Consider the following 13,834-nt stretch of genomic DNA (forward strand, 5'->3'; position numbering starts at 1 on the left):
ACTCCCTTGTGACAGACACCCCCCTTTGTGCTAGATGTGTGTACCTGTCTAGACACTGAGACAGTGTACCTCTGTCTGTTTATCTTCCATTGGGTACTGGTACACCATCACCCCCCCCCCCGATCATCTCCAGCATGTGTCCCAAAGCTCAAGTCAACAGCCAGGCATGCTGAGGCAGATCAGACACATCCTAAATCTCTGACAGCATTTCTAGTTTCATTTTTACACAAACACCTTCACTGGGATGACCTCACTGTTACTGAGACTTTCACTCGGCAGATTGTCAGGGGCTCATCGTTCCTACCATCATCTCTCACACAGGGAGAGAATAATGGGAACACCCTCTCAGTAAATGTGTGTTTAAAAGTGTAAATGAGTGACATGTCACTGGAGTTGAAGAAGGACACCTCCCCCCCGTCATAGTCCAGCTGCACCCTGATGCTCTGGGGTTTCCTCTCAAGTGTGAGGTCAGTAACTCCTGCTGCTCTGTACTCATCACCATTCCTCAGCATTATGAGCCAGTATCCATCCTCTGGGCTGACTGGTTCATTTCCTTTCCTGTTGATGGACTCTTTCGCCACTCCTATAGTCCATTTAGGTTTATTCCCAACCTTCACCTCCCAGCTGTGTTTCCCTGAGGTGAACCCCTCAGATCCCAGCACAGACACACAGGGCATAAATCTCTCTGGGTTGTCAGGACAGTTCTGCGCTGTATCTGTGTCTCTCACAGTGGTCAGATCATCAGAGAGAGAGAGATCGGCACGTGCAGTGTTGGGGTCCATCGTCACAGGAGCTGAAATATGAAGAAGAAAGATATTTAAACGGTGGGAAGAAGAGGTACAGGAGAGAACACACACACCTGGTGGAGGAGTGGGCGTTCGACCCCAGGGATCGACCCCACAGCAACCCCTGGTGGCCGAACACAGCAGCACAGGGGAATTTTCGGGGTTCCCACGAGAGACCCCAGGGGCGCCAACAGAGTTCGGCTCCACCCAGCTGCAAGACCCCCTCCTCACCCAGGCCTGGAAAACTGCAGCCTCTATCAAGGGCGTTCCCCAAGGTGGGGTGAGTAGGCTGACCATACCCTATTTTAAAGTACAAAATGGCTTACTGTATCGCGTGAGTAGGGTTAAGGAGGACGAAGTGGAGCAGCTACTTCCAAAGTCCTGTACCTCGCCCACACCCACCCGTTGGGGGCGCACCTGGGGCGCGAGAAGACGATGGAGTTTTACTGGCCGGGCATAAAAAAAGCTGTGGAGGACTATTGCCAGCATTGCTCGGTTTGTCAACTGCATAGCCCAAAGGTAACGTACCGTAATCCGCTAATCCCGCTACCCATCATCGATGTACCTTTCCGCAGGATAGCCCTGGACATCGTGGGGCCCCTACCCAAGTCTAGCAGGGGTCACCGCTATATTCTGGTGATTTTAGATTATGCCACCTGCTACCCTGAGGCCGTACCATTGCGGGCCGCGACAGGGAAAAATGTGGCAAAAGAACTGTTTTTACTGTTCAGCAGGGTTGGGATTGCCGAGGAGGTACTAACTGACCAGGGCTCCTGCTTCATGTCCGGGGTGATGAAAGAAATGCGAGTGAAACAACTGCGGACGTCGGTCTACCACCCCCAGACTGACGGCCTGGTGGAGCGCTTCAATAAGACCCTGAAGTCTATGTTGAGGAAGATGGTGGCCACCGATGGTAAGGACTGGGATCATTTACTGCCGTACTTGCTGTTCTCCATCCGTGAGGTTCCACAGGCGTCTACAGGATACGCTCCCTTCGAGTTACTCTACGGGAGGCGGCCCCGGGGCCTGCTGGACCTGGCCAAAGAAGCCTGGGAACAACAGCCGTCCCGACAGCGCTCCCTGGTGGAACATGTGGCGAACATGGACCAAAGAATGGCAAAAATCTGGCCGATGGTGAGGGAGCACATGAGTAAGGCCCAGGCAGAGCAAGCCCGGGTCTACAACAGAAATGCCCAGGTGCGCAAGTTCCGACCCGGAGAGAAGGTAATGGTACTCGTCCCCACGAGTGAGTGTAAATTCCTGGCTAAGTGGCATGGCCCCTACGAAGTGGTCGCCAAAGTCGGGCCGGTCAATTACACCCTAAGGCAGGTAGGGCGGAGACATACCCTCCAGACCTACCATGTCAACCTATTAAAAAAATGGCATGAACCCGTGCACGACTCTGCTCCCCTATGTCTGACAGCAGGGGGCGCCACTGGAACGCCGGAGGTGACCACCAGGGAACACTTAACGGACCGACAGTGCCAAGATCTCCGGGAGGGGGTAAGTCGACATTGGGACGTGTTTTCCCCTCTCACAGGGACACTAAAGAAGTGCCCTGAAGGCACGAGCACTGGAAAAAAAAGAAAAAAAAAGAAAAAGAAAATAATAATAATTTTTTTTTTTTTTCACGAATTCTACTCTCTCTCTCTCTCTCTCTCTCTCTCTCTACCAGCGGGTTACCACAGTTGTTAAATGTTTAGTTTCATGTTTCCTGTCACGTTCAGTGCCTCTGTCGTAGTTCATTTCCCTGATTATCCTTTTCTATGTGTTTTATGTCAATGTTCCATTCCATGTTTTCCCTTTCTCCCCATTACCTGTCCACACACCCCACCCCCCACCCTGCCTTCTCCACACTGCTCTGGTTGTTTGGACTCTGACCCTTTGGACTCTACCACAAAACTGCCTTGCCTATACTGCCCTGATTGCCGTGCACTGAACTATTTCTGTGGCACTTTGATTGAAGTTTGTTATTTATTACGTCTTGGAGTCTGCGAATGGCTCCGATCATAACGACCTCCCTGTGTCCATCTCTTGTGTCCGCCCATGGCGTGTGGCAGGACCATTTCACATACTCTATTCAGATTAGGTCCCATACACAGGAAATGACATATACTAGTTATGGATAATAATATACTGTAGTTATAGTGATTCTTATTTTAAATATAAAACCTATTTGCATTATGAAAAGTCATGAATCAATGAACACATCATTGCAAATTCAATGCAAACAATTCTCACAGCGAATAAAACATATAATTCATGAGGTTTTACATTGTGTGTTAATTCTGTGTCTGCGTGTGTTCTGTTATTAAACTGTGAGCAGTGCAGCCCTCAGGATCTCCCTGCTCTGAGACTGGATGACTCTGTGCTGTTCATCTTCAGCACCATGTCAACATGTAGCCTGTTCCTCCTCTTTCATGTGTTCATTAAATGTTTGTAAAAAAAACCTGATTTCAGCATCTGGCCCAGATACTCACTGTACTGCACCATCCCCAGCATCTTCGCCCAGACTCTGAACGTCAGGTTGCCCAGGTGTTTGGCCACGTCTATCAGCGCCCCTGAGAGCAGCTCTGGGTCCTGCAGTGTGCACTGGGCTCTGTAACGACAGGCAGGAGTCAGTCAGCATCGGGAACTGAAGAGACTTAAACACACAAGATGAAATGAGCTGAGAGTCCACATACCTTTCCTTGATGTTGTTGTAGCTCTGAAAAAAACACACAATAAGAGCATCATTGTGAGTGTATAAATGTATTCAGTCCATTCCATTATGAGAAACAATAGGTGAGAAACAGCAGGAGCCATGTTAATGAAAGTGAAGAGGATGATAACAGTCAGCACACGTGACGTTACTTTACTGAGGTTAATCGGTATAAACTCGGTCAGTAAATGAAGCCCCTACCTTTAAAATGGAGGTGTCTTCGGTCTCCATGGCCGTCTCTAGAGCTGTGATTTTGTCTGTAAGGGTGGAGATGTCTCCACTGATGTGTTCTAGCTTCTCCTCCATTATCCAACTCTTCTGCTCCTCTTCCTCTTTCAGTTCAGCTAGTCTGGCCTCCTCTTCCTCACGCAGGAACTGGTGGAGCTTCTCAAACTCTGCCTTTATCTGCCTCTCTGTGTGCTGGGCTTGACTCTGCGATTCAAACACCATTTTAAACCTGAATAGTGTAACTACGCTTGGTTATTTATGTATGGCAGTTGGTGTGTTACTATCCATGTCACACACAACATTCATCAAAAATACTACATATTTACTAATTGTGTTACTCACCCTGATGTGTTCTGCTGTCTTCTTACATCCTTGTTCAACCTCAGTAAACTTCTTCAGTTTTTCTTTAACAAGATTAAGTGCAGGCTTGAGTTCCTCCTGGAGTGATATGAACCAGTTAAGACTTATTCTCACAAATAGCACAGTATTTCCCTGCTACACTAGTGACGGTGAGTGTAATTTTGTAAGTGTAAGCACATGGGAAATGTAGTATGGAAAATACTACACTCGAGTAAAGATCTGTGAAATATTCTTATAGGGCGTCATAACACAATATGTGCACAATTAAACCAATATGAGCAAAACTTCAGCAAAATAGGATAATAATACTGGGCTGTACATACATATAATTTACAGCCAACTCTAAGGAATGTTGAAGGATTCATCGAACCAGCTTGATTTATTGTGTTCAATATTAACACATCCATTTTGAGAGAGTATATACAGCTCTGTCTCCACTGGTTATTCACTCAGTGTAGATTTCTGCACTTCCTGGTTGTTGCACAGTTCTCTCCTCAAGCAGAGAACAGTTTATATGAAAGTAGTTTTATCAGATCTAGACCTTTATTTTGTTAGAGTAAAAGTCTTATGTTATATTTGTGCTGTCAGTATCTAATCTCACACATCATTGCTATATATTTATGAAATCACACTGTATTTCAATGTTACACTTATGGAGCTGTATTCACTATAAAAGGCCCATAATCACAACTGTGAATCTGGACTTAACCATGCCCACATTTTACTCCTAGTACATTGTACTGAAATCTAAAATACTGGATGTTTTGAGGCTTTAAAACAAGACTTTCAGATACAATGCTGACTTTAATTTTTAATTATGATTTAAAATAGAATACCTTCAACTCCAGAGCGGCCTCTTCCACTGGACAGACCGGGTGGTTTCTGTGTTTTCTTGAAGTCTGACAGATGAAACAGAGAGGCTCTTTGTCATGTTCACAGAATAAAACAACTTTCTCTCCATGAAGACTACAGCGAGCCTCAGTCTTGTCTGTAGTTTCTCTCTCAGTCTTCTGCTTTAAGTAAGATTCCACAATGTTTTTTAAGGCCAGGTTTAGAGGAGGATCATCCACAGAGACCTTTCTCCTGCAGATGGGACACTCTCGAGAGCCCTTCTCTTGCCAGCACTGCTGCAGACACACTCTACAGAAGCTGTGGCTGCATTTCAGAACAACAGGCTCTTTAAAAATATCACAACATACAGAGCAACAGAGATCGTCCTCTGGAATCAAAGCTTTAGCCTCCATGTTACAGTCTCTCCGTCCCTCGGTCTGATACTTTCACCGCTGCTGAACCTTGGACAGAACACACCCTATGTGCGTCAAAACAGGAATAAGCAGGAACAGGAAGTGCAGATCAGGCTTGTAGTTCTCAGTCAGCGGGAGATTCTTGGCTGGGTTTGTCCTCTCTCTCTTACGGAGATGGTCACGTGCCTGAACTGGATTGGATTTACAGGATGCAGTAATGTACCACTGGATCCATTCATGTACCATGTATGAAAATTAATTAAATGAGATAATTTGGAACAGTGAGGCCAATTCCTTTGTTATTGTAATACACTGAATACATTTGTGTTATGTTCCTGTGTTCTGTGTGTTAGTTTATCATTGTTTTTATCATTATTCTTGTAATTTATTCTTTTTCACATTCATGTCTGGTGTACTGTTTATATTCATTAGTCTTTGCACTCATCTTCCCCTGTGATGTCTGAGTCTGAATGTTTTCTAGCCCAGTCACTCCCTTGTCTGTGTGCCCCACTATTCGGGTGTTTTCGGTAGTTCCGGGGTTCAATCTTCCTTCCAATCTTGCATTCCTTACTTTTACATTACATTACATTATTGGCATTTGGCAGACGCTCTTATCCAGAGCGACGTACAACAAAGTGCATACCCATAACCAGGGATAAGTTCGCTGAAAGACCCTAGAGGTAAGTACAATTTCAACTGCTACCTGTACAACAAAGATAAGGACAAGGGCCATTTTTTTTTTTTTTTTTTTTTTTTTTTTTTTTTTTTTTTTGAACAAACAAACAAACAGAGCAAAAGTCACCAAAGTTAACTATCCAAACACTGCTTACCTAGCCAACTAAAATACTGATACACAAGTCACAGAGACAACAATTAAGGTTCACAGGGAGGTAGGGAGGGATGGGGAGAGGTGCTGTTTGAAGAGGTGTGTCTTCAGCTTGCGCTTGAAGGTGGGGAGGGATTCTATAGTTCTGACCTCAACGGGGAGTTCGTTCCACCACCGTGGAGCCAGAACAGACAGTAGTCGTGAGCGTGAGGTGGAGGTTCTGAGAGGGGGAGGTGCCAAGCGGCCTGTGGAGGCTGAACGAAGAGGTCTGGCAGGGGTGTAGGGTCTGATGATTTTTTGCAGATAAGCTGGGGAAGACCCTTTAACTGCTTGGAAGGCTAGCACCAATGTTTTGAATTTGATGCGAGCCATGACAGGCAGCCAGTGGAGGGAAGTAAGCAGGGGGGTGACGTGTGAGTATTTGGGAAGGTTGAAGACCAGACGAGCTGCTGCATTCTGGATGAGTTGGAGGGGTCTGATGGCAGACGCTGGGAGGCCAGCCAAGAGGGAATTGCAGTAGTCCAGGCGGGACAGAACCATCGCTTGGACCAGGAGCTGGGTCGAGTAGGGGGTGAGAAAGGGGCGGATTCTCCGTATGTTGTATAGGAAGAACCTGCAAGACCGGGTCACCGCCGCAATGTTCTCGGAAAGGGACAGTCTGCTGTCCATCACCACGCCGAGGTTCCTTGCACTGGGTGACGGCGTGAGTGTGGTATCCCCGAGGGAAATGGAGAGATCCAGATGGGGAGAGGTATTAGCAGGGATGAATATCATTTCAGTTTTACCTGGGTTGAGCTTTAGATGGTGGTTGTCCATCCAGCTCTGGATGTCCCTCAGGCAAGCAGAGATACGGGCTGAAACCTGCGTATCAGACGGCGGGAACGAGACGAAGAGTTGGGTATCGTCCGCATAGCAGTGGTAGGATAGCCCATGTGCAGTGATCACAGGGCCAAGGGAGCGAGTGTAGAGAGAAAAAAGAAGCGGGCCAAGGACTGAGCCCTGGGGAACTCCTGTGGCGAGGGGCCGAGGTGTCGATACCGAACCAGCCCAGGCAACCTGGAAGGAGCGACCAGAGAGGTAGGACTCAATCCAGTCCAGGGCTGTGCCACAGATGCCCGTTGCTGACAGGGCAGACAGGAGGATGGAGTGATCCACAGTGTCGAAGGCAGCAGAGAGATCTAGAAGAATGAGGACAGAGGAGAGGGAGGCTGCTCGTGCGGCATGAAGTGACTCACTGACGGAGAGGAGTGCAGTCTCTGTCGAGTGGCCCGATCTGAAGCCAGACTGATGGGGGTCTAGCAGGTTGTTGTTAGAAAAGAAGGAAGAAAGTTGAGTAGAAGCGGCTCGTTCTATAGTTTTACTTCCTGCTTTCTCTCCATTTCATGTTTGTACATAGCACTAATATACTAATCCCAACTAACATTGAATTTGTACAATACTAATTATACTAACACACTAATATGTTTGTCAAACTAACAAACTAACATTCCCTAGTTTTGGGTATTTGTAATTTCAATCACTTAACTAACTTACAAATGCATCTCCAGTTTCAATTCTGTTCTGTAACTCCGCCTCCCTATTCTATCACTGATTACTTGCTTAGTTTCAGCGAAGTGTTCGCACCTGTCTCTATGTATCTCTGCATCTCCTGATTCTCTGCAATTGTCTACTCTCTAGTCCGGAGCCGTTTGTATTACATGTGTGTCATTGTGAATCCAGTCCGTGTTTTCGTTTCCCCCTTGTTATTGTCCGTTTACCTTTCATGTGTCTCACCTGATGTTTATTTGTTAGACCGCCCTCACTCCCATGCCCCGCCTAGTTTGTCTCATTCCCCTGTGTATTTATACCTGTCCTTTTCAGTTGCATGCTGCTAGTTCGTCTTGTCCTGTTTTCTTGTCCTGAGCCCTTGATTCCTTTCCCCAGTTCTAGCCTCCTTGTTGCCTTGCCCTTGCCCTTGCCCTTGCCCTTGCCCTTGCCCTTGCCCTTGTTCCTGAGTCCTTGCCCTTGTTTATTGGATTTCCGGTTTTGACCCCTGCCTGCTTCCCTGGAATTCTTTGCTTGTTTAGATAGGGGCGGCCTGTAGCGTAGTGGTTAAGGTAAATGACTGGGACACACAAGGTTGGCGGTTCTAATCCCGATGTAGCCACAATAAGATCCGCACAGCCGTTGGGCCCTTGAGCAAGGCCCTTAACCCTGCATTGTCTCCTGCTTAGTTTAATCAACTGTACGTCGCTCTGGATAAGAGCGTCTGCCAAATGCCAATAATGTAATGTAATAATATTTGTACCTCTGCCTTTTTGGACTGACCTCCTGGTTTTGACCTTGGCCTGTATTTTGACTCCACTCTGTCTGTCCCTGTTTTTGCATTAAATCTGCCATTTTGTCTGCACCCCTGCCTGCTTTTGGTTCTTCTGTTTCCCCTGGCATAACAAATTTGGGGTTGAGATAAAAAGATGAACACAAGACAAGAGTTCATAATTTCATCTTTTATTTCCTCGTATTTACGCCTAGATGCACTAAACTACTTAAAACATAGCACCTTTGGTATCAGACCACCCAATTTGTAGGTGAGCAAAAGTATTGGTGCAGAGAGTATTAAAGTAAATAATACTTAATATGTTGTAGCATATCCCTTGCTTGCAATATCTGCATCAAGCCTGTGACCCATTGACATCATCAAACTGTTGTATTAATCTTTTTGTGATGCCTTTCCAGGCTTTTACTGCAGCTGTGACAAGTGAAAAGCAGTAATACACTCATAATTTGCGACGTTTAAAAAGATTGAATTCACGGTCTGTAATGTGATAAAGTTAAAAATCAGTGATCTGCAAAATTATCTTATTCTGCTAATCTGATATTGATCGCAAGTATTATTTCGTCCCCCTATTCAAGGGGTACAACTGTAAGCCAGTCATAAGTAACATTTGGTCTCATGCGCTGGTCAGCTTGCTGACTTCCCCCTCCTGGAGCATACATTGTTAGCCCCCACCGTTGGCACACATGTCTGTGGGGGAGAGCTAGAGAAGGATTCTTAGAGGCACCTTCTTTTCTCACATTCCAGAACAGGAATATTGGAGATGGTATAAAGATGTTTCATGATAATCCCAGGTCAGAATATGTTGATGTTTGGTGTTATTCTGATTGGTTCAGTGCGACTGGTGTAATGGTCTAGTTTTTGTAACAGTCTACCTTTGATATCACAACCATTCAGGAGCCGAGGGGAAACTGGGCAAAAGCTGTCTCTGTAGAAGCCATGTGTTTTAGCCCCCTGCCTGGTGGGCCTGGCTGTAAATTATAGATGGGTGACTCACTTTTAGGGTCAAGAACTAAGGCCTGGATTTCGGAGATAAGGAGAAGAAACCAAACAGTCTGGAATGTCTCCTTTCCTTTGATTCACCCAAATCAGGTTTATCCAAAAGGTATATTACCATGAGAGGCACAAAAACATATTTACAGCATAATGCAGTTATCATGAAAACTCCCAACAGATATATATGATAGATATGATGGGGCGGCCTGTAGCATAGTGGTTAAGGTCAGGAAGGGCTGCCATTTGTGAGGGGCCTGAGAGCTGGGGTTCCAATGTTGTTTAGACTACCTGTTGGGGAGTTAAGATGTATGAGTGGTCCAAGGCCAGTTGGGTCACGGGAAAAGAATCCTCCCGAACATTGGTGACCTCCCTGTGACCCCATACCTGGTCACTTCCAAGGGGGAAGACTCCGGACAATGCCACAGTGCCCTCATTTGGGCACTGCTGTCATTACACCGGTGACTGCTCTCTTAGATTAAATATTCAAAACTGCTATTAAGATAGTAAATAGACCCGGTAACACCTTGAAAACATTGCCCATGTGATCCTTGTATTATTGCATTAAGTCTTATGTAATGGTAACAGGAATTGCAGGTAAAATGGATAATCAGGAGGGAAGTTTCATGATAACTGCAACATAATAAAATATAAGGGTAATCTGTTTGGTATGGATGTGATCTGATAAAATCAAGGAATCGGATGAGATACATTTCATACCAAATGGAATTTAATAAACTATAGTTTCAGTATCCCAAGGGAAAACCTACACGTCCTCTCCTGGTAATCATCTCATTTTCCCTACTCAACAACCCCCAACGGTGGGGGTCTAAATTCCAGATTTGACCACCCCTCCGGGTTGATTTATGGCACTGCCGCCTGGTTCCAAACGTATGATTTGGCATAAAAGCAAGGGAGACAGACCAATCTGGGAAGATCGTATTCGACTTCCCACACAACATGTCTTGTGTATGTATGTTTGTATGTATGTATGTATGTGTAGCAGTGGAAGATCGTATTCGACTTCCCACACAGCATATTGTACGTGTATGTAAGTATCAGGAAGATCGTATTCGACTTTCCATACGGCATATCCTATACTCTGTGTTTGTGTGTAGTCCAAGCAGGCTAGGTATGATTATTTACTCTATCTCTATTCTTAATTTGTGTATTTTATACTTGATTGTGATATTCTAAAGCTAATAACCTACCTGTCTGCGAATAAACTATTTTGTTTGTAACTTGCGTGATCTACATGACTCTAATTCATCTTGTACCTTTTCAGCCTAAATTACAACTGAAATACTCAGGGGGAAATGGTGGCCAAAGACCGACGATCGGCGGGGCGGTACACCTGTGGTAGTTCTAAGTTGTGAGGCCAGCAATTTCTGTCCCTTAAGGGTCGGGCGACGCAAGGCTCTTGTGATTTGGTGCGAAGGGAACCCATGGGCGTTACGGCTGGTTCCTGCCAAATTAGCTCTAAGGAGCCCAGACAATGCTATGCCGACCTGGGCTCGCAACTATCATGGCAGGTTTGCATGTATTGTGTTGACTGGACCCGCAGCCTCTGAGTTCTCCACCGAACTGAGATTTCAGCAGTAATGCTAATCCCGGGAGCATCTATTGAGTAATGGTGGCGCAGGTACAAGTTGAATGTAATCACTCCCGAGGTCCGCGTAAGTTGCAAACCCAAATTTCTAAATTATATTTTAAATGGAGTCAGATAAACGAGTAAAACTATAGTAACCACTAAGCGTACAATACGGCCCCGTTTGAGAACGGAGAATATTAAGAATTGTACTGATCCGTTTCTGGCCAGCTATAAGCGGGCTATGGGGCAGGTCAATCCATATCCGACCCATGGCAACGGACCCAGTATATTCTTAAACATAATTGTGCTCTGTTCTTGTACGGAGGATAACAATTAACCCAACTAATGTTCTCCCAGCAACGCCAGAAGGACAAGCACGCAAAACCCCTTCGGCCCCCGCTAAATTCCGTCATTGGGTTAGCTGTGGGGTTTTACACAACACAGCCTCTTTCAGTTGCTGTTTGTTTCGAGGGTTTTTTCCCTTCAATCTCCTCTTCAGGACGTGAAATGCGTGCTCAATTAAGTTAAGGTCTGGTGATTGACTTGGCCAGTCTCAAACCATCCACTTCCTGCCCCGAATGAAGTTGTGTCTTGCTGCATGATGAAGTTCTTCCTAATTAGTTTGGACGCATTTCTCGATAACTTTTCAGACAGAATGTTTTTGTAGACTTTTGTAGACTGAATTTATACTGGTGCTATCATCATAAGTTACATCATCAATACTGATTAGTGAACCCACTCCATACAAGCCTAAGCCATGACACTTCCTGTCACTGACTGATGTTTTGGGGTTTTTCTTCACAGCTCTGACAATGTCTCTGTCATCAACTGCTGTTGTTTTCCGTGGTCGACCTGTTTCATATCTGTTGCTCAGTACACCAGCGGTTTATTTATATTTCTTCACAGGCAAAATCCAAGGTTTAAACCAAGAGTTCACACACAGAACTATTTAGTCAATGTAACAGGACACACCTGGGCAACAAGAAACACCTGTCAGTCACATGTTCCAATACTTTTTCTCACCTAAAAATTGGGTGGTCTAATACAAAAGGTGATATGTTATGATAAGTTATTTAACAAATGAAAATCTGAAATTCGGATCTCTCATGTACATCTTTTGACCTCAAACTCTATTGTCTTCAGTGTAGAGCCAAAAATAAAAGAATTGACCTTGCTGTTCCTATACTTTTTGTACAATGCTCTTGTAACAATGTTTTAACAAGAATCTTATCGATTGTAGCCCAATCATGTCTTTATCTGATATTTGTATATGCACCGGCTACAGACACAGACTGCAAGCATAGTTTATAGAAATGTCTAAACTAAAACTAAAACAAAGGCCATCATTTGGAACAAAAAGCTGTGCACAGATTGGCCGTGCAGGACCGGAGTTGTGCACCCCTGCCCCACAGTAACTACACGGAGGAACAGAGACACAGACACACACAGACACACACAGACAGACACACAGAGACGGACACACACAGACACGCACAGACACACACAGAGAGACGGACACACACAGACACACAGACAGAGACACTCACAGACACACACAGACAAATACAGACACACAGACGGAGACTCTCTGTATGATGTGAAATGTCTGGTGCTCTGGTGTCAAGCGCTGCAGAAATACTGTACGAGATGCAGAAAGCCGGAGGCACCGTGGTTGGGCTGATACCCTGGGAGGACTTTGGAATATCCGTGTTACTGTCATTTGAGCCAGGCACGCTATTCAGAGTGGCATTCTGGTATTGACACGCTCCTTAATGAATACAGTAAAGGTTCCTGTTCAACACGTCACAACAGCACCCTCTGCTGGATGTGCGGGCGAAGTTACCTCAACTTTCAATCTGTGAAAACACTGAGACTGAGACATCTCTGCACCCCCACTGGAACAGATTCTGCAGATGGTCACATGTCTGAAGCACGGCTGACATTGACTGCACCTGGATTTACACATGGGAACATCCTCGTCATATCCAACAATGTAAGAAATGTAATCTATCAAGATATGTGCAGGGTGATGGTTATGCTTCAGAATAAATGTCCTCCGATGTATTCCCGCCCCCCCCAAAAAAAAAAAAAAAAAAAAAATGCACTTATGATGACAACTATGTTTAGAACAGCATTTCATGTGTATTTTGCTAGTTTCTGGATGTGAAGCTTTGACTTATAGACTTGTAGACTTGTAGACTTTTGACTTGTAGAACCTATGCACTTGTAAATCGCTTTGGATTAAAAGCGTCTGCCAAATGACTAAAATGTAAATGTAAATGGAGCGTTTCATATTGTAGCATTCGGTGGCTGCTTGGCCTGGGACAAAGTGGTGTAGTAGGGTGAATGTTCTCCAGCTTTCCCCTATACCTTTATGGTAGCACTCACACTAATGTAGAAGCACTAAAAATATACCCCCACTGTATAGTGAAATACAATATTGTGATATCCAGCATCCAGCATTTTTATATATTTTTTATATATTTATATATACATTTTATATATCTCTACCCTGCCTTCTCCACACTGCTCTGGTTACCTGTCCACACCCCCAACACCCCACCCTGCCTTCTCCACACTACTCTGGTTACCTGTCCACTCCCCCCCACACGTAATTTGTCAAATGTCATAAGTAGGATAAACCAAGAGGATTATCGTTATTCATGTTGACTGTGTTAATACAGGAATATAGACTTGTTCACTTTGAATGAAACATGGGCGTGAGCATTTCACAATGGCGCTGGTGGCTGCAGAAAAAGGCTCTTCTCTGATGAAAACGAAAGTGTACGATG

At 45.1% G+C, this 13,834-nt stretch overlaps 1 protein-coding gene across 1 annotated transcript; it reads right to left on the bottom strand.

Moving 5' to 3' along the window:
• Positions 1-236: 236 nt before the first annotated feature.
• On the bottom strand, positions 237-3,717 carry LOC133134541 (zinc-binding protein A33-like). The gene is made up of 3 exons (XM_061250741.1): positions 3,688-3,717; positions 3,266-3,365; positions 237-793 (listed from the first exon to the last, which is right to left on the bottom strand). The coding sequence occupies exons 1-3, from the start codon at positions 3,715-3,717 to the stop codon at positions 237-239; spliced, it is 687 nt and encodes a 228-aa protein (XP_061106725.1).
• Positions 3,718-13,834: the final 10,117 nt, after the last annotated feature.

Source organism: Conger conger, chromosome 8 (genome assembly GCF_963514075.1).
Source record: "Conger conger chromosome 8, fConCon1.1, whole genome shotgun sequence".
Lineage (NCBI taxonomy): Eukaryota > Metazoa > Chordata > Actinopteri > Anguilliformes > Congridae > Conger > Conger conger.